The 25,798-nt window shown below is 35.8% G+C and overlaps 1 protein-coding gene across 1 annotated transcript in view; it reads left to right on the top strand.

Annotated features, from left to right (window-relative positions):
• Nucleotides 1-24,801, top strand: part of ADGRA3 (adhesion G protein-coupled receptor A3) — a 55,451-nt gene extending 30,650 nt beyond the window's left edge. The window contains exons 9-19 of the mRNA XM_021554327.4: nucleotides 5,636-5,837; nucleotides 8,906-9,055; nucleotides 11,396-11,557; nucleotides 11,834-12,037; nucleotides 13,131-13,344; nucleotides 13,474-13,682; nucleotides 18,319-18,443; nucleotides 18,980-19,103; nucleotides 20,715-20,860; nucleotides 22,942-23,037; nucleotides 23,221-24,801. Of these exons, the coding sequence (XP_021410002.3) occupies nucleotides 5,636-5,837; nucleotides 8,906-9,055; nucleotides 11,396-11,557; nucleotides 11,834-12,037; nucleotides 13,131-13,344; nucleotides 13,474-13,682; nucleotides 18,319-18,443; nucleotides 18,980-19,103; nucleotides 20,715-20,860; nucleotides 22,942-23,037; nucleotides 23,221-24,463 (2,875 nt within the window). The 3' untranslated portion in view covers nucleotides 24,464-24,801. The remainder of the gene's footprint in view (nucleotides 1-5,635; nucleotides 5,838-8,905; nucleotides 9,056-11,395; nucleotides 11,558-11,833; nucleotides 12,038-13,130; nucleotides 13,345-13,473; nucleotides 13,683-18,318; nucleotides 18,444-18,979; nucleotides 19,104-20,714; nucleotides 20,861-22,941; nucleotides 23,038-23,220) is intronic.
• Nucleotides 24,802-25,798: the final 997 nt, after the last annotated feature.

The following is a 25,798-nucleotide window of genomic DNA, read 5'->3' as shown; positions in this document are numbered from 1 at the left end:
CAACTGCAGAAGACCTCCAGTTGTAGCAAAAATTCACTTAAAGTCCTGGCTGAGAGCATTATTTCCAAGCTGATCTCCTTTATGTTCATCACTTGGACAATTTTAGAAGGGTGAGTATGAGGAACTGTTAGTAAGGGAATTAGTGTTAACATCACTTGCTGCACAGAAACAATTTAGAATTACTGAAGAACTTCACTTCCACATTGTAAGGAATTATTTACATAAGTAACTTTGTGCATGTTCTCTTTTTACACTGTGAGGGTTTCAACTGCAGGGATAATCATTTACATTAGAAAAGCAGAACTTCCTGCTTTAGACAAAAGGCGAAGAAAGTCAAACAGACGCAGGTTGTATTCATCAAAGAACACATCTATTTAAATCACTTATGCTTTTTTTTTATGATACAACTGTGAATTGTTCTTCTTTGGTTTGCCATTAGAGGTGAAAACAGATGGTAAAGGCTTATTTTAAAGTGTTTTCCATTAAATTAACCTATGCTTTTCAGTGACTGTTCAGTGTAATAGGATTTATCCCCTCTGGAATTCAGTAGAAATAAATAAGATTCCAGGAAATGTTCAGCTTATCAAAAAGTTCACTGTGTCTGGGTTTGCTATAACAGACTTCCTCTTGTAGCTAGGGAAGAGTAATAATAAAGAGTAATTTTTCACCTTTGAGAGCATATGGAAATAAGGCTTTGACTAGGGAGAAAATGGTTCTGAGCAGATGGCTGTAAATGATCCTAGGTGTATTTGATTTTATAGGGTTTTTTTTCAGTTGGAACTGGTTAGTCATTTTAGCCTGAATGGTGTCTCAAAACTGGCATCTAGTTTTTTATCCCTGCAGAGATGGGATAGCAAAGGAGGGTGTTTGTCTTCAGTGTCTTTGGCTCAATATTAGTTCAGCATACTTTGTAAAGCTTGGGCAAAAACTTCATCCGGAATCTGTTTTCTTTAATATAAATATTCTAAGTCTTACTCAGATAATCTCCTTGAGTATTTTACAATCAATGATTAATTGAAAATACAGTTTGCCGGTTAAAATACTTCCACTTCAGCAAATCCTTTAACTGTTGTGCTTAGCATAATTTTATGCTTGTAGTTGATAGAGTTCCTTTTTAAGAATTATGTTTTTGAAAAGTGTTACTCATTGGGCGTAATATATTTTAAAACTGTAATTATCATGCTGAATTTAGAGATTTACTAAGATGTAATAAAAAGAGACTGGACTATTTGTAAGGTAATGAAATTGTGATATAAAAATTCATTGTAACTTTGTAACTGAAAGTTACTCTTTGTTTAAAGAAATGAGTGCTTTCAAAACAGAATTAATATATATGAAAGAAAGGATTCTTTTATAATCTCATGGTCTGCCTTTTTCTTTCCCCCTGAAATGAAATAAAAGTGCTTCAACTTAAATGAGCCATCTTTCCCCCCACAGCTGTCCATACTCATGTATCTGTGATAAATTTTGAGCACCTAATTATACAGAGTAAAGAAATAAGAGTGTTAATACAGCACAGATTTGCCCTTCTGCTAGCAGTTGGGTAAACACTGAAAGATTTTCAAGTTTAGACTCACAAGAAATTAAGAATACAAACTTATATATCCTTAGTTTGCATGGTAAGAATTTCATGCCATTAATCACAGTTTGAGCTCTGCTGGAAGAATGTCCTCTCTAACTTCTTGGAAACTGGAGAATGCCTCTTTAGGTCATGTCATACAGGTATTGGGAAGAAACAGTTGATGACTGAGAATGGTACAGCTTAACATTCATTTAGCAAATCTAGGAAATAAGGGAAATGTAGTTAAAGCTAAAATCAGTTCCCCTCTCTCATTCACCACTGGGCTGCAAAGTAACGGAAAGAGGATAAGGGACACTGGTGCTTGAAAGTATGGCGCTGTGAATTTGTATTGTTTTTGTGATGTGAGATTATGGCACAAAGCTGTTGAGTTTTAAATTGCCCATCTTTTATGTCCTGTTTAGTAGAAAGCTTTCTAAATAGCTATACAAGTAATACATCAGTCTTTAACATTAGTAAAATGTTTCTGTGCATATTTAAATTTGTTCTAAAGGTAGCACAGACTGTAAGATTACCTAGCATTGCTTGTATTCTTTTGAGAAAATAATGGAAAAAGAAGGTAAAATGCTGTGAAGGGACATGAGTGCAAAGTAAACTCAGGGAGAATGAAAGAACAATAATGAAAGAGAGGGCTAATAAAAGTAGGGAAAGTGAAGATAAGAAGAGGGAGAAAAGGCAAATAACCTTCAGATACTCTAATAACCTTTGAAGTAGTGTTCTTACTTCTTTTCTGTTTGATGGCTATAGAAGTTCTAGAAGATACAGCTTAGAAATAATACTTGTTTAAAAGCATAGTAATTAAAGCTCTCCTGAAAAATCTGTTTTACATTTGAGTGCTAGTCTGAGAAACCTGAGAGAAACTCTGTTTTGTTTTCTACTTCTTTAGCACTAGATGTCAATAGTGAGAAAAAGCAACAGCATGTGCCATATTTCAGTTAAAATATTTGTCTTGGAGGTTGTGTCATAAAACCTCTGTCAGGACCACAGAATTTAAATTATTCCAAGGCCAAGTGACACTCAGTCTGTAACATGATACATTCAGTGAAAACTGAGCTGACCACACTTCTATTGAAAATGTTTTGGAAAAATACAACTTCTAGAAAACTGTAAAGACAGAGATAAATGCCCCTTTCAAAGTGGCATCTTTGATGTTGAAACTTAAAAAATTTCAGGATTGATAAATGGTTTTGGAGATTGTTTTGATATTCCAGTGTTTTGGAAACCTGACTTCACATTCTAGAAGTGGAGGTTTGAGTGTATTATGCAAGGTATTTGTGGGCCTGCATGTCTCATAGCAGCTGTGCCAGCTGATTTATTAGTTGTCCTCATCTGCCTGTTTTCTTTTTGGCTCAGTTCTCTGAAGGCTTATTATAAATACATAGAAATTGGGAGCACAGAAGTATTTCATCTTTGTACTTGTTTTTCCAGTCCGTGTTGAATCAGAGTCTATTTCAATTTGTCGCTACTGACATTTCAGAGACTTGGATAAGTGTACATATATTGTATCCTGCTGTCCCTCCCTCCCTTCCCAGCAGATGCATAATGTGCTCTCTCCATGATCAGAGTTGGCCAGACATGATCCAGTCTATCATTTGTTAGCTTGCTGAGGTGCATGTAACATTGCACTAAGGTTACTACTGGAATTGTGGCAATTCACAACAATACTGTTGTCATTTTTTCTGAGGAAGATTTTTGTCCTTTCTTTTGTCTTCTTTACAGTTAAAAAGATGTTAAAATCCTTATGTTACCATTGCAGAATCTATATCTATTCTTTTAATTAATTTACATTCTCTGAAATACCTCAATATGATTCTAGGCATTTAAAATCTGTGCTAATTATTTTTAAATGTTTTTCTTCTTTCTTTTAACTACCTCCATTGTCATCAAATCTGGTATAAGTTTTCCTTTCTGGTATTGGTTGATGGTGACTCTTGTCTTAATTACCTAAGGTGGCTACTGAGTCTCTGAGTGTATGTGAACGAATATTTGCTGGGCTGGATGAAGCTCTGCTGGATATCCAGATAATCTTCTGTCTCTTCTAGCATTCAAATACTCTAGTGATGATCATAATAAGAAATCTCCATTTCTTAATGAAATTTTGTGATACCTAATTATGCACATAATTATTATGTTGATACATACTACAATATGGAGAGCTGATCTGTAATGTCAAAGCTGTTGCAAAAGTTAGTTAAATTTAAGTCCTTTCTTCCTAGTTTAGTTTGTTGTATTTATCATCTAGTCTTTTCCTATTAGTTCTCTTACCAACTTAGAATACTTTTATGGTTGTTGCAGTGACTTGTGTGATACTGGGATGCCACCAGCAACTATCTTTTTGCTCCTTCTTGCCCAAACTTAGTTTAAGCCATTTTGACTATTACTTAAGTGTCTCACTTCCATTACTGAACATGTTACAATTGTTCTGTTGGAATTAATTAAGAATAACTTCAGATAGAGAAGATTTCTAGTATACCCTAAAAGGTTAATATTTTCTATCACTTCATATACTTGAGAAGTGTAGGTTTTTGCCTTAGTCCATCCCTGGAGCTAGTTATCTTCTCTCAGGAGGAAGAACTGTGATAAATTCTACTATCTTCGGTAAGAGGAGTTACTTAACTGATTAATAAGGAGGGAAAATGGTGCTGACTTCTTCAGTTTCTCTGTGTTGGCAATACTACTTAAATGTTTAATTTCTTGGAAATGGAACATCCTTCAAGGTGTTTACTTTATCCTTCTGCCAACAGATTTTTTTTTTCAAATACGTATATGTTCTTAGTATTTCTTAATTTAGATGATAGTAGTGAATAAATTACCATTTACTATAATGCAGTCCAGATATAAAAGCAAACTTTAAAATCACAGTGTAATCCAACAAATTTTTTTGTTTGACCAGTTCCAATCTAATTAATTTTTGGACTCAACTGCTTTGTACAAGGCCCTTTGAAATACTTAAAATTTATAAAAACTATGTTAGCTCTAAAGACTCTTAAAGGAACTTGACATAAGGAGACTACAGAAAGCCTTGGATGAATCAGTGAAGCTAACTTGCTCTCAGTTTTAATTAAACGTTACATTTTGGATTCTTAAATTTGAGATACTGAGCATTCTGCAATTTAGGTATGTATGTTTTTTGCTTCTAAAATTTAAGAATTAGTGCTCTGAATGATAAAATACTGCTTATGCATATAACAGGGTGGAGAGCCACAAGCAGGGGCAGGCAAACTGGCTGCCATTCCTTGTCCTTGTCCCTTCTTTCTGCTCAGCATTGCACCTTAATTCAGGCATGGTTTTATTCTATTCTTTTTCCTTGGATCAGTTCTGCTTTAATGAATGATCAGTGTATTACAGATGCATTGCAGTTTATTTTCTGGGTTTTTTGTTATCTTTGTACAGATAAAATATGCAGTAAAATTAGAGGAGAGTGGAGAGAATGTTAAGAGGTTTCTTAAGAAGGACATAGTTTCACATACCTTGAGTGAAAGAAATTCTTTTCTCCTCTCTTGACATTAAGAACAAATTTTTTCCCATTAAATTCTATTTGGTATTTTTGCAAAACTGGTCAGGGTGGTTGTACTGCTGCTACTAGTGTTTCTTGAATACTGCAAATGTAGTCTTCTGTTCATATCTGCAGTTTGGTATGAATTATGAATGCAATTGTTTGAAAGTTGTATTGATGCATGTGTAGAGGACAAGTAGAAAGTGTGTATCAACTTGTTTTTATAGTGTTAACAGGGAATTTTTCATTAAGCAGGCAAGGTTTTTTTATCAAAAAAATTGTAAACTATTTTTAGTTGTTTTATAAGCACCTTCTCTCCACCTGGAACCTCATGAAAGAATTCAAAAAAGCATGCTAACATTAGAACTCATTTTGTTAATAGACAGAAATATGAACAGCTTGAAAATGCTGAAGATGAGCCAAGGTGGCCCTTTAAATAGTTTAGAGATGCTTAGTTTTGAGTGTCTCTTTATTTCATGTTGTAGCGCTTAATCCTTTTATTTACTTGTCATGTAAATTTGTCTAAATGTGAGGGTCTTTTTTTCCTTTTGACTCCCCAGGTGGCCCAGAACATTGGCAGGCATCACAGCATACCTGCTGTGTACACGTTATTCTGCTGGCAGTGGGATATATCCTGGCAACTCACAAGATGAGAGAAGAGCCTGGCGCAGATGTGACAGGGGAGGGTACTGGGCAGATGAGGACTACTCCAGGTGCCAGTATGCAAATGATGTGACTCGAGTTCTTTATATGTTCAATCAGGTAATTTGTGCATTTCTGTAAAACCAAATTATGAAAATCTAATTAATGAAAATAAAAACTCAGAAGACCCTTTATCTTCTCTAAGCTGGAAATACTGGTAGTCTAGATAGGTTATGATAGACACATGCCTCTGAGTACAATACTGGAACTTACAGGTTTAGGTTAAAAGCTTGGTTTTAGTACCTGCTTTGAATGCCTCTAGACTGAAAGTGCAAGGAAGATTTTATTCTTTGTACTTACCTAAAGTATAAGAGGATGGCTTGTCATGATTATTTTTGTCAGCTGGATGCCCTGTTCTGCCCATGTGCTATAAAGAAACAAGGCAGGCTTAATCTGTAATGAGAACAGCTATTTTAATTATAGTAGTAAAGGGTACTCAAACTCTGCTCTGCCTTTGTTGCTGTAAATCGTTTATAGATTTAGTATGATTGATAAGGATTAACAAGTGAAAGAAGTAAGTATTAGCTAGGTTTCTTTATCTGGTAGCACTTACCAGGATCCAAGAGAGTATTCTAGAATTTAAATTGTAGCTGTGAAACAAAATTTTTCAGCTCTAAGTTCATTTTGAGTTTTATGTAGTTAATGCACACCTCCTACAAATGCTGTTCTGCAGCGATATACCCAGCCTTGTCTGTATAAGTGCCATGTTGGAAATTACTCCATAAAGCTTTGACTTTCTGGTTTAAGGTTGTTTTCCAACTTGTGCGTATGGATGCAACAAGTGAAACCATGGAAATATGAGATTGTTTTTGGTGGTGTGTTTTGTAGTTTGGTGTTTTTTTTTTTTTTTGTTATTAATAATGCTTGGTCACTGGAGTTGATGATGTTGGTAGCACCACTTACATTTAACCTGTGGCTGTGGTGCTTCTCTGAGCCCAGGGTAGGATTTCTACGTGTTGTGTGGGTTTGGAATGTTCCAGTTCATCTCACATTCTTTTAGGGAAAAGTTCACACTACTTATCTGAAGCACCTCAACCTCTAACTGGGACAATTGGATCTAAACTGGTATTTTCCCCTTTGGGATGTCTTAAAGTTATATACACAGTGAAATCTTGATGTCCAGTTGATTGGGCTAACTCCAGTTTGAGGCAAAATATTTGTACTGCCTGTTGTGTGCCTGCTCCCTCTGTGTTTAGATACTTAGTAATGCTGACATAGCTTTTTGTTCTGCTCTGGTTCCCTGAGGACTCCTGGGCTCTGGCCAACAAAGATGGCAGGGATGAGAAGGAAAAAAAGGGAATGCCTGTTCTGGCCCAAGAAAAACTTAGAGGTTATCATAACTATGCTTTATATTCCTAGCACTAGAGGTGCATGCCATGGCTTGGTCACGTGAAACAGGTTTGAGGGCTCAAATAAAGTTCAAATGAGGGCTCATTCTTTCTTAATGACTGGTTAACAGGAGAGAGATGATGCTGGGGATCACTTTGTCGTTTTCTGGAACACAGAAAGATTGAGTGTTAGCTTAAATAGAGCTTCAATGCTTTTTTCTCACCTGGGAATTCACATTTTTCTGCAAGGTCTGTGACAACTCAATGCCATTCCTGCCTATGTACCGTAGCCCAGCTGCTCAAGAGCTTAGATAACTTAAGCTTGTTATAACTGCTTTTGGTTAGCCAGCGTTTTTCAGGTTGTGGAAATATGTTGCCAACTTTGTGTTAGGAGTTTGAAGTTTAAGCATCAGACTGGTCTCTTCAGAAAAGCAGAAGAATAATTTTCATGTGTGAAGTAGATAAACTACTGCCTACTCAAAAACCAATGTACACAGGTATTCTACACTGAAATTTTTTTAAAGGGAGAAGGGGAATGTTTTGGATGTGGCAGTTGTTTTACTTATGAAAGTTACCTTCTCGTGTGTAGTAGGCCTGGAATTTTTAGCAGTATTTTGCATAGAAGCTTCTTGTCTCTGGGACTAATGTTACATGTAATTATATTACAAGCACGTTCATAGCTTTTGAACAAAGGTAGTTGAGCTGTTTTGAACATCAGAACTTCGCCAAACATTTTAAATCAAGTAAGGTTCACATGTAAAATAAAATGAAACCATTATAGCATTCTACAAGAGCATTCGTATTCCACTGTTCTTGCTTGTATATTGAACAGGTACAGTTTTAGGTGACAAGAAATTAATGATTAAAGAATAAGTTCAAAGAAATCATAAAGAGTGTCTGAATTTAAAAGTTGACTTTGTTCAATATGTGTTATGACTTTGAACTTTATTTGCACTTTAAATGCATAACTTTGAGCATATTCACAAAATTAACTTCCATTAGTCACATTGAAATTTATGTACAAGTGCTAAGACTGGCAAGGACAAATATATAGTTGTGCTTATGTGGCACTTTTCAAATTCAGTAGGGCAGACTAGATACCTCCACACCAAAAACCAGAGAGAGAACCTCTGTAGTTTGGATTATCATAGATAAACAGCGTCTGAATATAAGCTGATAACATTAGCACAGCTTTCCAGTGTACTATGTAAAATTTCCCATTTTTGGTCCCTGCTGGCTTAGGCATGTGGATATTGTATGTTGTTTAGTGAAGAAGTTTCCAGCATGGGGTTTGTTTCAGGAGTGAAATCATGACCTTTGTCATAGTGAAATCTGTCTTGGTTTTTTGTGTGAATGCCATTCGAAATAGTTCCTATAATTACAGAATTGAGAATGAATGCTGTGGCAGTGGTGTGTTTGAATTGGTTTTGGCTTCTCTTGCTAGAAAATGCCGTATTTAAAGAGCTTTGTGTTGTCATGCTTTGGCTTTGGTGAAAATGAAAATAAGTAGTTGACAATACTGTTTGGGGGGATTTTTCTCCTTTTTTTTTGGTGTAATACCTCTCTCCCTTCTTGGACAACAGCACAAAACCCAGTTGCTGGCTGCCAGTACAAACAGTAGTTATCTGGCTTTTAGGAAATGTTTTTGCTTGCTGATAAGGTGGTGGTCCTTAGCTACTCAAAACACTGCGATCCCTGTGGGAATTGCTCTCCTCTTTGGATCAATACTTACTTATTAATTAGTGAAGTGTTGTCTCTATTTTGTCCTTTTTCAAATGCTTATGTTTGTTCTCTATTTAGATGCCGCTCAACCTCACTAATGCAGTAGCAACAGCAAGACAGCTCTTGGCTTACACAGTTGAAGCAGCAAATTTTTCTGATAAAATGGATGTTATTTTTGTGGCTGAAATGATAGAGAAATTTGGAAGATTTGCTGAAAAATATAAAGAGGTAACTGGATAATTTGCCATCACTTTAAAGATAACTAAAGTGTTTGTCCTTAAATATTCTGAGCAGTGAAATCTTCCCAACACTAGATGCAGGCACTGAGTTAGTGGATTGTCAGATTCTATTCCATGTTTTTGTTTGTTTAGTAGGTCCCTGAAGTTGCTGACCCATGGTCACAGACTTTGCACTCGCGCTGAGATGATCCAGCATTCACTGGACCTGTAATGTGAGTAACACCTCTGGTCAGCACTGGAGCAGGGAGATAGGTACAGTAAGTCTGCTTTTATTTAATATAGAGTGGGTCACACAGGTTTTCATTGTTACGTTCTTATCTAAAAACACAAATAATGAAAACCTCAGAGATCCTCTCAATAATGAATAAAACAAGACTTATCTTCTCCCCTTCCACTGTGACAGACTGTCTTTATTCAATATTGAGCCATATCTCTAAGGTTTTCAGTACTCCTCTGTCTTGCAGGATGTAACATAAAGACATTAAAACAAAATCTTAGAGAATGCTCATTGCTGGGGAGAAAAATGCAGGTAGTTGATTAGTCCCACCAGTGGGTAGAAACTCTCTGTTTCACTGCTGAACAGAGGTTATATTGATCTCACTGTACAGTGCATGTTGGGAATTTGGAGACCACAATGCCTCGAGTTTAAACTCGTGCATAAAAAAAAAAAAGTCAAATTTTCCCTGTGCATCCCCCAGAAAACCATAAATGCTGGTTTTACATCCTTTGCAGAACTCGTTAGAGGATATTCATCTTAGACAATGGGGTTTTTTTTCTCAGTGGATTTGTTTTGAAGCCAGCCTGTGGTTTGCTGGTATATTTAAAGAACATGAGTACAATTTCATGTAAAAATTTTAGTAGCTGTTGATAAGGCTTGATTTCTTCTCAGGTTGTTACTCTGTGAACTTGTTCTTGACACTGTTATTCATATTGATTCACTTACACCATCTTCTTGTTCGTTCCCTAGTTTGTGCTAAAGGGGCTATTCTGAAAGATTAGTACAATAAATAACAATTTATTAGCACTTTCATATTAGAAGAAACAAGACAGATGTTTAGAAAGTTCTTAGCGGATTGTCTTAATTTAGAATACAGCTGGAAAAACTTGTTCATACCTCGATAAGTAGGAGAAAAAATAATGTAATATATTTTAAAGGTATGAAGCAACTTGAATTCTACGACTTCTGCTGTTTTATTCTAAAATCACTGTTTGTTGATGTGTGAAACTTGTTACTATTTCTCAAGTAGTAATAAGTCATGATAAACACTTTTAATTAATTGAACTTTGTTGTTGAAGATTTAAGAAAAGGACTACAGCCTGCAAATGCCACTTAAGGCTCTGTGTTAGTTAAGAATTTTTACTGATAGTAAATTCTGTTCCTTAGAGAGACAGTTCTCAAAATAATAAATACTTATTTATTCCAATTCTTGCCTTTATATTTAAAGATTTCCTTATTAGTAATAGTCTGAAAAAAAAATTGGTAAGCCTGCATATAAAGTAGATACCTTCCTCACCCTACCCTTTCTGTCTTCAAGCTGAAAATTCCAGTTCCTAAATTTAGGCACTATCAATTACATTTCGGTCAATTTAACTAAAAATTATACTCATCTTTGCTTTTGGTCCAGTATTTGTTACTGTTCCTTAAATGTGAAAATCTGGTGTAGGTCAATGTGTTTTCAATGTAGGTGCTCATTATTTTTGGTAGAGTGGCCTAAATAAAAAAGTTCCCTTTATAGTCTGTTTGTTTTAGATACAGAAGGCAGGGTGAGAACTGTGAACTTAAAACAATATAATAGATGGTTTCAAAGCAGCACTGGTACCTATGGGTATTTGCTGTCTCTCATGTAAACCTGTGACCTAAATCAGGTCATTCAAATTTGAATGCAAACGAAAAACAACAAAAAAAAGTTTGATTTGCTAAAAAGAGGTAAAACAGAAGGGTTGTATGCTAATTTTTGCCTATTTTACTCTTTTCCTGTAATCTATCATACATGCAAACTGTATTATAGTTGATTTATAGTTTTAGTTTCTAAGTTGTTTGTAAATGGTCCTCTTAAGTAATTAGTACAGTAGAAGGCGGAGTATTATACCCTTTTGTTTTGATAAAATATTTATCATGGATTTTTTCCTAAGTACTATATTAACAGACAATGCTATTGGCATGACATTTTTCTTCAAAGTGTTTCAATATCTCAACATGATGAGGTGATTGAAATAGGTGCAACCATTTTCTTTGTGCTTTTTGGGCTGCCAACTCACATCTGATAATGACCTTATCTGCTGAATTCTTTCATACCTATAAAAGAGTCTTACTTCTCTTCCATGTTAGCTTGGCGACGTCATGGTGGACATAGCAAGCAATATTATGTTGGCTGATGAACGTGTTCTGTGGATGGCACAAAGGGAAGCCAAGGCTTGCACGAGAATTGTTCAGTGTCTACAGAAAATTGCCATGTACCGGCTTGCAAATGGAGCTCAAGTTTATTCTACTGTAAGCATGAATTTATTTATTTATATAAAAGAGGTTTTGCTTGCTCTTGAATTTGAATAGCTTTATATTTTTCTTAATAAATGCTGGTATTATCTGAAATGTCTACTATTTCTGAAGGGAGTAGAGCAATACTCTGAAAATATTTATACCTGCCAGATAAACCAAGATGGTTTTCTGGATGTGTTTTTCTGTGAAGATAGAGAATCCCTTTCAGATTATTTATTATCCTGTCTGTGGTGTGTAAAATCATTTCATGTCTGATTTTTGTTGTCACAGTATTCTCCAAATATCGCTCTTGAGGCCTATGTAATAAAGGCAGCTGGTTTCACTGGGATGACTTGCACAGTATTTCAGAAAGTGGCTACATCAGACCGTACAGGACTCAGTGATTATGGGAGAAGAGACCCAGATGGAAATCTAGATAAACAATTAAGCTTTAAGTGCAATGTTTCAAATACACTGTCAAGCCTGGCTTTAAAGGTGGGATGCTCTTTGTTTCCCTGCTGAATTTTTAATAATATATATGAATAATTTGGCAAGCAAGTTTATTGTAACTAATTTCTAAGGTTAAATTAGCGTTTTTGTATAAGCCAAAGTCATTTTGGCTGAGAAGAATTAAAGGGATAAAGGATAATAAAGCTTGATTATAAAATAGTTGTTTTAATGGACACAGATTTTAATAAGTAGGTGTGGTTTTCTTCATTGTAACTTTATAAGTTGAAAGATCCTTTCAGACTTTTTCATAAGTATGGAAATTGATATGCTTCCTAGTTTGTAATAATATATCTTAATTTTTCTGTTTTCACCTTAATTATGTATTGAATCAAACATTAGCAGTCTCCTTAAAAATGTGAAATACTCTACTCAGAGTAGTACTGTAATTAAGCATGAAATAGAAGATGAACACGAGAAGTTAGTTTTATGTGTGCATATGCATAGACACACACACCCCTATATGTGTTACATCTATATATGGGTGTCTATAAAATGGAGACACTTCCACATATTCCATATAAGTTTTTTTTTTCAGTTATATTTTCCAACTTACCAGTTTGTTTTTCGCACTTAATTTGCTTGAATGTCACTGCAGGGTGTATATTACAGTTTATGCTTGTGTAATTCTATGAAATTATATGCATGCTTCTCACTCAAGTATCATTTATATACAAGTAAAACCACCCTGTTTGTACACAGCATTTTGTTTTGAATTGTACTAGTGCACGGTTGCAGTATTTCTCCCTGCTTGTGTTGGTTGCTACTTCTAGTTGCTAATAGTCTAGTCTGAAAAAACACTTGTAATACTTTACTGATACCAACTTTAACTTTACTATCTGTAACAAGTAAGTTAACTGCAGAATCTTTTTTTAATTTTAAAAAGTGTTTTAATACTAATAACCTGATTAAGGTATTTTATCCTGGATTACTTGGAAACACTGTCAGATAGGTTGGTCACGATATGTAGTCTGCTAAATGCATTCATTTCTGACTCTGTACATACAGAGGAGTTGCTAATTTAAGCTCGGTAAAAAGCATAATTTTCTCTTTGGAATTCTAAAAATCTGTTTGTTTCTAGAACACAATTGTAGAGGCCTCTATCCAGTTGCCAGCTTCCCTTTTCACCCAAAAACAAAAAAGAGAAATCAGACCAGCAGATGAATCTGTCTACAAGCTTCAGCTTATTGCATTTCGCAATGGAAAGCTTTTCCCAGCAACAGGAAATTCAACAAATCTGGCTGACGATGGGAAACGTCGTACAGTTGTAACTCCAGTTATTCTTACCAAGATAGGTTTGTTTTTATTATTACTTTTTTATGATCTTTACTAAACAGTTTTGACTCCCTTAGTTTGATTAGTTTTAGCATCTATTGTGTTACATGATGAGAAATTTACGTGCAAATACATTTTCTTGGTAACAGATGGATTAAGCGTAGCCAGTCACCACGTTCCTATCAATGTGACGCTGCGGCGCATTGCGCACGGAGCAGATGCTGTTGCAGCTCAGTGGGACTTCGATCTCCTGAACGGACAAGGGGGATGGAAATCTGATGGCTGTCGCATCCTTCTGTCTGACGAAAATATTACCACCATTCAGTGCTACTCCCTCAGCAACTATGCTGTTTTAATGGTATGCCACTTAGGAATTTAGTCCTTTTCTGCAACTTAAAAATGTTTGAAGATACAATTCTGTTTAGTTTTTTTCTTGTGTTAAGGAAAACAAGCATTCCCCCACTTCATTTCACATAAAACTATGCATAATAAATATATCTTTAGTTTTTGCCTTTGTTGATGTAAATATTGAGGTTAGATGATGTTGAAGTAGAAATCTATCAAAGTGTAATTAATTGAGTAATATATAATTAATAAATAGCTGGATATATTAGGAAAAAAAAATTCATATGCAAAGTACTATATTATAGGAAGACATTTTAATGAGTTAGTTAATCAAATTTGTTTTCATGAACTTTAGTCTGTGAATGACAGGTTATCTTCAACTGTTACTGGTCTTTATTTTAAACTATCTTCTCTGTGTTAGATTAGGTTTGTTGGCTTTGTCAGTTGACCAGGAGTGTTTTCCCAAGTATTTTTTGTTTATGATCCATAACCAAAGACAGCTATTTCACTCCAAATGAACTGTTATTTCACTAGTATGTAGGTCTGTTACCAGAAGACATCAGAGGAAACAGAAAAAAGATGAAAACACTTAGTAACAAGGAAAAATATTTTTTAAATACTGCTGGAAAATAGTATCCAAAATGTAGCCTAAGCATATTGGTATCAATAAAATGATTAACCAGTTCTGAAACATGGTGATAGAAGAGACACCTTCTTTTAATGCTCCTCACTTGGGAAGCTGAATTTCTTCTTTGTCTGTTCTCAGAACTTTTAATTTCAGAATCTGTCCTGGGAAACTTCCCTTTTTATGGATGGTGGCTGCTACCCTGCTCATCAGTAATCCTTACAGAAGCTAAATTATAAAATGTGATACATAAATAGGGTGGACTGGTAGTAAGCTGAGAGAAATATTATGAAGTTTAGGAAATACTGTTAAATGTAAATTTGGTATGCGTTTTGTGGCAGTTAATGTGTTCCATGTGGAATTAAATATATATTTTTATGTAATCTTACATGGAAGAAAGAGGACTCCTTTATGATGATTAGTGGATTAGAAGTTGATATTTTTCTTTAGCAACTCAAATTTTCAAAAATCTTCCTCTGAAGAGAATTAAATGGTAATTACCAAGCTAAACTTATCTAAATTTGATTTACATGCCAAGCTTTTTAAAAAAGCCCAAAGAGAGGAACTTTTCACTTTACCTTTGAGGGTACTGTTTTAAATTACTTTAAACTTCTGCATTCAAGTCAACTTTTACAAGTAGTGTTCCTTTCTTTGATATTTTTAAAATATATAATCCTTTCCTAGAATTTAGCAGCATTTTTAAAGCAGAATTAAAATTAATTTGTATGTATAATATGTATATAAAGAGAGATTATGCTTTAAATTGGTCACCTGGAGGAAGAAAAATGAAAAGCATGTTCAATCTGCTTCTATAAAGACTCTTTCTGAATTAACATATGGTAAGATTGTATGAATACCCTCTCGTGAACTATAGAGGGAACTGTTGACAATCAGAAATCAAGTTAGGGAAAGAGGCAGCTTTCTTCCTTTTCTGTTAGTAGCTCTTGTTGTATACTTGCTCAGAACTGGTATTCCTTAAATATTTAGCCACTTTCCAAAATGTTAGACTGTAGAGACTAGGGAGGCGGAGGTATGTGGAGGGACCAGAGTAACACTCATTTGACAGATGTTCTCTGCATATGGATAATGCATTGCAGAAACTCTGGATGTCTGCATGCTGCTAAAAAAGCTTTTCATAATGCTTATCCATATATTAACCAATAAAACCTTAATAGCCTATTTCATTTCTAGACTCCCATCATGTTCTGAAAGTCTGGGTTCTGCTCTCGGGCTCACAGGAAGTTCTTCTGGGTTCAGTTTTAGAAGTTTGCCCTTTAATCCAGCAGTTGTCATTAACATCAAATATGTGAAACAGCAGAGGCAGGAGAGACCTGAACATGGTGGCTCATCATCCTGGCTGGATGGTGAACAGCTTAACCAGAGCTATTTCACTTTATTTTAATCTACTTTACTTGAGTATGTGTATATGTAGAAAAAAAGGAATTTGTAGTGTACTGGTGTACTGACCCTCTTCATACATTTCAGAACACAATGTGAAGTCCTCTGATAAGGAAACACATCACTGAGTGCCTGGTTTTCTATCTGGTGATTTAGGAAGATGCAGTTGTAAAACTTTGTATTTTTTTTTATATTATCTTCCCCACTGTTTAATAATAGAAGAGATAAGCAGAAGACTCAGCTAAAAATTCATTATTACAGACTAAACAGGAGAAAAACCCAGCAATAGTGGTTGAGAAGAAACAAGAGTTCTGCTAATTAACTATAAGCTCCCCAGTATTCTTAATGCCATCTCTACAGTTACTCTACTGTCATTCTTTTTTACTTAATTATTTATGATCAGTTTAGCTCAGAAATAACATAATTAGCTCCCCATACTCTTTTTACTAGATCTGATGGAAAATGTCAGTGCAATGGATAAAGAATTCCATTGATTTATTTCACTGGTTATTGGGTCAAGGCCTCAGCTATCTAGACGAGGCATTTAGTGAGTTTCCTCAGATGCTTTAAAAGATTATTGTAAATCTTGTGATTTTGTAGCTCTCATTCTTGGAATTCACATTTATACATACATGAGATCTTGTTACCTGACACCAGTCTGGAAGTAGCAAGCAGAATTGCCCTATAGTTTCTGTTGCCTGGTACTCAAGGGCCAGGTGTGACAGTACATTTGCTCATGCTTGTAACAGCAGTGAGTTCTTGGGGATCCCCAGCTGCATAACAACCAGGCCATGGGTAGTGTTGAAATTGGATGACACTGGCTGCCTGAGGCATAAATTCTTATGATCCTTTTCCAGGTGCCAAAGAAAACCAAATAGATAAGAATCAAACTGACAACCTGATTGAATTAGTTTGAAATGAGGTTGTTGAGTTAGTTAGGAATAACGAATTTATATTCTGATGAAAGAACAATTGAAGGTATGGTGAAGAGACTGTTGACTCTAATTTAATTGTAAGCCTCAATTCAAAAACTCTTTTTCCTGTCCATGAAATCAGATTACCAATCTTAAGCTTAGAAATATCACTGCTTTTTCTCAAAACAGAGTAAAACTTCCTCCTAATCTTTTCCTGTTCTATCTTAATGCTAAGTTTTTTCTTCTTTTCCTCGGGACGCTTTGAACTTCACCAACTCCAGAAGTTTTAGAGTAACACACTCAGAATTATAGGGTAGAGATTTTTTTTGTATCCTGTCTATTCAAAAAAAAAAAAAAAAAAAAAAAAATCAAACAAGACTATGATTAGTGAAAAAAATCTATTAAAAGTAAAGTAAATACTGTATTTTGTGCTGGGGACTGCAGTTTCTTTTGAGTTGTCATGTCATGTTTGTGTCCCCTCCCCACTCCTGGAATGCTAGTAAACTGTAACTGCTTCCAAACATTACTTCTTTGGAGTAAATAAAAATGTCATTCTGTGTGGATTCAGAAAATTTAATTCATGCTATAGAGCTGTTGAATTCTCTTAGAATTATCAACTATTCTGGTCAAACAGTAATCATAGAGTAACAGTCTGGTAGGAATGTGTGGTGCCATTTGGTCCAGTTAACCTGCTCAAAGGTTGACTGCCTTTAAAGTCAAGTCTTACTGCTGCAGGTCATATTCAGTCAAGTTTTGAGTATCTCCAGGGACACAGTCTCCCTGGGCAGTATGTGACCACTTCAGAATTTATCTCCTTCTCTGTATCTAATCAAAATTTTCTATGTTGCTGATACTGTCAGTTTCCTTTCATTAGTGGATGGTTCAGCTCCAAGAAGAGTTTGAAAGAGTTTGACTTGGTCTTCTTTTTACCATCCCAGTAAGCAGTCAAATGGAATGAGATTTCTCACCTGAAATCTCCTTTTCTTCTTAAAGATAAAAGACATCTTCAGTCTCAGACACTGTATGCTTCAGCCTGCTGATCATCCTGGTGATCTGTTAGACTTGCTCCATCCAGTATGTCAGTGTCTGTCTTGTGCTGGGGAGCCTCAAATTGCGAGTTCTGTGGAGGGAAGATCAGCTCACCCACTTGCTGTGTCAATGTTCACACAGCAAAGTGTGGCCTTGGGCTGCAGATGACATTGCTGACTTGTGGTCAGCTTTTGTCTACCACTAACTCAGGTTGTTTTCTAGTCAGTCCTATGCCCAGCCTCTATTTTTATGTGCATGGGGTTATTCCATTCCAGATGCAGATCCTTTAACATTTTCCTGTCTATGATGTTCTTTGGGCTGATAAAGAAGATAATTACAACTAAAACACACAGTTACTCTACATCTGAACATAGAAATATTTTAAGATTAAGAAAATAGTGTGTTTCTACAAGCTGCTGACCTCTCTATCTTCAAAAATACATGAAGTTGAACTGTTCTGTAAGAATTGTGACTGCATTTATAAAGGTCAGCCAGAATAGCAGATAATTGCAGAAAAAAACCCAGAAATAACAAATAAATGATTGGAGAATTGTTTGGGGACCAGTGGGAAAGGAAGGCAAACGTTTCATCTAGAAGGTGTGTTATTTCTTGTGTTCACATTGTCATTGCCCCACCCTCAAAAAATAGATACAGTGGACTAATGTTACTATTTTTATTGTCAGGATTTGACTGGAGCTGAATTATATACGCAGCCAGCTGACCTTCTGCATCCAGTAATTTATGCCACTGCCATGGTTTTGCTGATGTGCCTGTTGATGATCATGGTCAGTTACATATACCATCACAGGTAGGAAACAATATTACCAGACTAAGAAAATTAGTTTGATCACACTTAGGAGTACCTTTTCTATTTTATGAGAGCGTGATATAGTAATTTCCTTTCAGTGTTTTTTCCCCATAAAATTTGTTGATGCAAACGAGAAGTTATGCAAGTAGCTATTTCATCTTCGAGTATGATAATTTAGCTGTCATAACAATGTCTCTCCTTTAATTCTTCATTTTGCTTCATGATGAAAGAGGCCATTCAATAATAATGGTAGAATTTAACAAACTGTTCAGCTTTTTACGTTTCTGTTGATGCGAAAGCTTGAATCCTAAAATTTTTAAACCAGGCCCCAAATAGAGCTGGTAATAGGTGGGTTCTTTTAATTTCTTGTGATAAAGTCCAGAGATTGTATACAATTACAAACAAACAATCATTTTGTGGTAGTCAAACAGTCATTAACAGGAATTATATGTTGTTTATCACAAGAATATCTTGCTGGTTTCTGAAAACAGTAATGTAGCTGTGTTTTATATTGTCTAATTTGTTTCTTTTAACAGTGTGATCAGGATCAGTGTTAAAAGCTGGCATATGTTAGTTAACTTGAGCTTTCATATTTTCCTGACATGTGTAGTGTTTATTGGAGGCATAACTCAGACCAGGAATGCCAGTATTTGCCAAGCGGTAAGTAAAACTTAGTTACTGGTTTTGTACTCCTGTATATGAATATGCCCCTCTTGCCACTTACAGAACCCTAATACTGTATAGGCATTCATCAAAATAGGAAATCTAGACAAAAAAATTAATGTTTTGCTTTTAAGTCATCTAGTCCAACACCACTGCAGTAAAGATGGACTTCTTCAACTAGATGAGATTTCTCAGAGCCCCATCCAGCCTGACCTGCAGTATTTCCAGAGATGTGGCATCTAATACCTCTCTGGGCAACCTGTGCCCGTGTTTTGCCAGCCTCATTGTAAAAAGATAACTTTCTTACATCTAATACAATTCAACAGTCTCTCATTTTACAGTCATTCTTCCTATCACTACATGCCTTTGTTAAATGTGCAACAGATACTTTTTGTCTAAAGTGCTACCACAAAAACTAAGTTACTAAGTTTTATTGCTGATTTCTGGTTTTGAGACTGACTTACTATGAAGTTATCTTATAGGTCTGTATGTGGCCTTTACGGGCCACGTGAGATCTTATTTTCACAGGTATTAAAATACCTATTTCCATTTGCTCAGTTTAACTGAAGGGGAGGGGAGAGAAGTGTTTCAAGCCCCCATGCTTTATTGAGATGCCTTCTTTTTAATGATTTGCCCTTCTAAAACTTGGCCATCTCAATTCAGTTGCAGTGTTTCAGTATAACAACAGTTGCTGCTTTCAAAAAATGCCACTGAAATTTAAAGGTTTTTTTTCTTAATCCAATGATTAAAAAAAAATTTCATGTCCTTCACCATAATATTCCATAATGCTTTTTGTTTGAATTTACTGGAGTTATTAGGTTGACAGTTCAAATTGTTGCAATAAAATAGATCCCTGATCTTTCTCCTATGTGTGTGCAAACATACACACCTTTTTTCTTACCTTCCTGGAGACAGAAATCCTCCAGAAGAAACCTTGTGATACAGATAGGCTGTTTGAGAATTGTGTGTTTTTACTGGTGACTGAAAATGGCAAAAAACCCATTTGTAGTTAGCTGAATTGGAACTAAAGTGTAGCCTCTTCTTTGTGCATGAGCTGTCATGGCAGTGTTGGCTTGTAAATAAGGCAGTAGAGGATAAGGAGATTCCACTGTGAAGCAGACTGCATTAATGTTTGGGCAGGTTAAACATCTAATGCACTTTCTTTATCTTTGCATTATGTTAAAATTGCTGATGAGTGTTGGCTGTCTGTGTTTTGCCATCTGCTCCATACTAATCACAGTATCACAAGTTTGCTGTTCCCTACTTGTTTCAATTGAAAAATGTCTGTAACACAGGACATTTTAAATTAAGTCTTTCGTAAAATACAATTTCCTAAAGTGTATGATTGAAATGTACACTTCTGAAAGTGTTTGTCTCCTTCTATTAAGTTTTAAGGGTTTGCATTATGTTTTTTTTTTTTTGTTTTAAACTATAATGACTTGAGGCTTAGAGTGGTCATATATAATAAGAGGGGTTTTTTCTCTTTAATTGAACTTTTGAAAATTTCAGCTTTTGGTGAGTTGCATGTTTAATGATTAATGTATAAATCTAGTAGAATGGAAATATTTGGGGATTAATTCTTTTTTTGTTTTCTATTTTTGTTTTAAGGTTGGAATAATTCTCCATTATTCTACTCTTGCAACAGTACTGTGGCTGGGGGTGACATCTCGTAATATTTACAAGCAGTTAACCAAAAAAGCAAAAAGGTGTCAGGATCCTGATGAGCCACCTCCTCCACCCAGGCCAATGCTGAGGTGAGTTGTTTCTGTGGCTCCTTATTTCCCAGACAGCTACATTTATATTCTGACCAGAAAATGTAAAAAGTCACTCCCCTTGTGTTCCCTCCAGGTCTGTAAAGTTTCTTTAGGTTTTGTTGTTCCTCAGTGTTATGTTAAGGAGGATGATCTGAAAGACTGTTGGTCTTAGTGTACTGCAGATGCAGTGCTGGGTTGCTGACTGGTAAATTAAAAAATCAGTAGTGTTTCAGCATCACCACTGAAGGTTTAATTGGGACTTTAGATAGCAACACAACCCATTTGATTGTCAGAAGAAAGAATGTGTAGAACTGTTAACACAATTTGACACTGCAATTTAAGTAAATAAAATAAAATATGCTTTCCAAAAATTGTTTACAAATTATTTGAAAAACAGGACTGTCACTCATCATCAAATGAAAATAGTGTTCTTATTGTGGTGTGCCTCCTAGAATTTTCATTTCTGAAATCCCAGAAATGAGACAAACTTAATTCTCTGTTAAATTCACGTATGTGCAATGTTCTTACTAGAAAATACTGATGTACCTTGCCTCCTCAGATTCTGAATATTAATTAAAAACTGCTACAGTGAAATTCTCCACAAGGTGGCAGAAGTTGATTAACTTTGATTAGTTACAGGCAAATATTTAAAGAAGTTGATTTTGAAAGTACAGAGATTGCAGAAAAACAGATGTGCTTTTCTGATTATTTTCAAGTAACATTTTCAGTACCACATACAAGCATTTTTTATCCCTTATTATTTATTATGAAGTTTCTGCTTTGGAAAACATGGTGGTAAGATTACCAGCCTCACAGGCTCAGCTCTGCAAAGACATGAACATGCCATTTCAAGTCTGAGCACCTCATCTTTAACAGTGCCAGTAGCTCTGGAGGCAAGTCTCCAAGACAAGAATGGAGCAAACGGGTTTTATATTTTTCAGACTTTCTCAGTGTCCAGCTTCCTGCAGATCAGGAAATTCCTCAGTCAGATGTGTGATGTTTTTGTATAGAAAGACCACAGAAGGATTATTTTTTTCAGTTGTCTTTTAAACTTACGTTCAAAATAAAACTACCCATAATGTAGTACTTGTAAAAAGACTTGTTTTGTCTGGCCAGGTCCTGATTGCTGCATCAAGATACAGAATAAATCGATGTCAGAATCTGATCTTTGTAGTATTCATCAAGTAAATAATAAATTCAGTGTATCTTGATTTCCAAGAAAGTCATAATTTGTTTTAGACTGTTGTTTTGTGTCTCCAGCAAGACAAGAGTAATTTCTGGTGAATTATCAGAAATGCAGTGGAAAAGTCCAGGATCACAGTAATACGTGTCTCCTGTTGATAAAAAATAAACGCTCACTCACATGTTGCAGGAAGGGTTTTTGCTTTTGTGTTCTGATCTGAATTTGGACTGGGTTAGTATAAGCTGCAGGACTATGTGCTGTTAATTTCACTGCTGATCAGTAATTATTGATCTGCCACTAATGAATACAATGTGAATTCATAGAAATCAGAATGAAAAGTGAGATACTCCAACAACATAAGCCATTTTTCTTCTTGAAAGTCTACAGTTTTCCTCAATACCACCACAAAGAAGCAGGAAATATATACTATAAAATTACAGAATCCATTAAAAATAAAAAAATGGGACAAGCAACCTGCTGAACCCCTGCACCCAAAAAAAATTTCAGCTAACACTGTATATAATATTAGGCAAGTTCATCTCTGGAACACAGGACATAACACTTAGTATTTTTATTCTGTTCCCTTATTCTTTTCCAGACTGAGTGCTTTTGCTTCTTCCTTCTAACACTGTATACTTTTGTTCATTGTCTGTGAGTGGGAAGTGGGAGTGAGCAGCTTTGAGAGAGAGGCAACTTACAGCAGGAGGAGAAAAACTGTAGTGAGGAAGACTAAGAAAACAATTGATACTGCCAAAGCCCAAACCTGATTCACCCTATATTGTTTCATAAAGAGCTTGTATGCTTCCCAAATTCTGGAAAGCTCTAATTTCCCACATGGTGACTTAAAAAAAATCCATTGCACTTAAGCAGCTGCTGATAAATTTGTTTTATTTTTTAGGTTCTACCTTATTGGTGGAGGGATCCCTATCATAGTTTGTGGAATAACAGCTGCAGCAAACATCCGCAATTATGGCAGCAGACCTAATGCACCTTAGTAAGTACCCTATAAGTGAGAGCTTTGTCCTAAGATTTCTTAGGCTTGCTTTTCTCTGAATACTTGTTGCAATTAATTCCGATTCTTCCTGAAAACATAGCACAGACAAGATCATGTCAATAAACTGAAAATGTAGAAGTGACTTGTGTGAGATGTTAATTTAGTCTTTGGTTTCTTTTGCAGTTGCTGGATGGCTTGGGAGCCTAGCTTAGGAGCATTTTATGGACCTGCTAGTTTTATAATTTTCATAAACTGCATGTATTTTCTCAGCATATTCATACAACTAAAGCGTCACCCTGAACGCAAATATGAGCTGAAGGAACCTGTTGAGGAGCAGCAGCGTCTGGCCACCAATGAACACGGGGAGCTGGCCCATCAGGATTCATTGTCAGTGTCCCTGGTGTCCACGTCTGCTTTGGAGAATGAGCACAGTTTTCCAGCACAGCTTCTGGGAGTGGGCCTTACTTTGGTTTTGTATGTTACACTGTGGATCTTTGGAGCTCTGTCCATCTCCCTGTATTATCCTATGGACCTTATCTTCAGCTGTTTTTTTGGGGCAACCTGTTTAAGCCTCAGTGCCTTTCTTATGGTGCACCATTGCATTAACAGGGAAGATGTCAGGCATGCTTGGATAACAACTTGCTGCCCAGGAAGGAGTACATATTCAGTGCAAGTAAATGTGCCACCCTCAAGTTCCACTGGAACCAATGGAGAGGCCCCAAAATGCACCAACAGTAGCGCAGAATCCTCATGCACAAATAAAAGTGCCTCAAGTCTAAAAAATTCGTCTCAAGGTTGTAAACTAACTAACTTGCAAGCTGCAGCAGCTCAGTGCCACCCTACTTCTCTGCCACTGAACACAGGTCCTCAACTTGATAACAGTCTGACTGAACATTCAGTAGATAATGATATCAAAATGCACGTAGCTCCATTAGAGGTACAGTTTCGGACAAACGGACACCCGAGCCGGCACCATAAGAACAGGAGCAAGGGCCATCGTGCCAGCAGGCTGGCAGTGCTGAGGGAGTACGCTTACGACGTTCCCACCAGTGTGGAAGGAAGTGTGCAAAATGGCTTACCCAAAACTCGCCCCAGCAACAGCGAAGGGCACTCCAGGAGCAGAAGAGCCTACCTGGCATACAGGGAACGTCAGTATAACCAGTCCCAACAAGAAAGCAGTGATGCTTGCAGTACACTTCCAAAAAGCAGCAGAAATACAGAGAAAACAATAGCTGCCAGCAACAAAAAAGATATTCTAAAGAAACCAATAACGGCCGAACTTGAAAACCAGCAAAAATCTTATGGCTTAAATTTAGCCATCCAGAATGGACCACTTAAAAGCAGTGGACAGGATGGACCTTTGCTCACTGCAGACAGTACTGGTAATATTAGAACTGGGTTATGGAAACATGAAACTACTGTGTAGCATTATGATTCTTTGTGGGATGAATCCATATAAACTGTGATTACACATTCCTTAAAGCTATTAACACTTTTAAAGACTGTTTACAAACTGTAGGTACTTAATGCAGGGAGGGAACAAAGATAATACACCAAGCAAAAATTTTTATGCATTATTACCTTTGCTGTTGTTATAAAGATGAACTCTTGCTTGGTATTTTGTGAAATTTTTTTGAAGTGTCAGTCTTGAGAGATGCAGAACACAACTTTGTACATTTTTTTTTACCTGTAACCCTGCAGATGTGTCCATAACACATTTCAAATTTGTATTTAAATGTATAATAAATAGTATTTTCCCCAGCAGCCCAAAGTTGCACTTTTTTATTGGGTTTTTAAAATACTACTGTACTGAATGTTGTATTGATTTTACTGTTTCATTATCTGAAACTTATGAGCTTCCATTACCAAGAAAATACTGAGGTTAGTTTTATACACTTAGATTGTTGACACTGCAGTGTAAACAAGATAATATTTTGTATCATTCTTCTGTGACCAATTTGAAGTTGTAGTTGCAGAGTGGTGCTTGAGGCTGTAGCTGTTTCCAGCACTTATACCCATTTTGCTAAAGCTATTAAATAGCAAAAAATACTTCTGTATAATCAAGTACTAATACCACAACCGAGCCTTTAAGCTCAGTTGGATTGTACATGCTTGCTTAGTTGGTTTCCCACTTCAGACTTGCCACTTTTGGGTGTTTTAGTTAAGTTATCTGAGTTACAGTACAGAGTTAACATTGTCCCTACACAAATACTGTGTTAAGTAATTTATTAACTCATTCAGATATGTTTAATTACTGCTTGCCAGATTTACTGCAGCCTCTAATAGTCTGATAGTGTGAAATAATCTTCAATGCATTGTACAAACCTCTGCAGTAGGGCAGTGTTGATAGAGTTTGAGTTCTATTTTTACTTCTTGTGGGTAGTTACCATTTAAGAATTCTTTCAGGAACATTTTGACAAGTGTATGACTCAGTTTTCATTGCTATTCTATTTTCCTGGTTTCAGAAGAGGTGGCTTTTAGCTTGTGTCCAACCTTACAGCTACCATAAAGATAGACTCTCAGAAAAAAAGGAGCTTATGGGTATTACCAAAGAAAATAATTTTAACTATGAAAGTGTATAATATCTGTTTTAAATCTATTTGATAAGGTATCTACACATCTTAGACAACTGACTGCTTTGTAATTACTGTTTATGGGTTGTTATTTGGTACAGGAAGGTTCCTTTTGGTGGCAGAAATGCAGTTTTGGAACTAAAAGTCAAAACCAGCAACTTGATCCTGTTCCATTCCAAATGCTGCAA

Source organism: Lonchura striata, chromosome 4, assembly GCF_050655825.1.
Source record: "Lonchura striata isolate lonStrDom1 chromosome 4, ASM5065582v1, whole genome shotgun sequence".
Taxonomy (NCBI): domain Eukaryota; kingdom Metazoa; phylum Chordata; class Aves; order Passeriformes; family Estrildidae; genus Lonchura; species Lonchura striata.
Note: the sequence above shows the minus strand (reverse complement) of the source record. Positions and strands in the feature narration are given on the sequence as shown.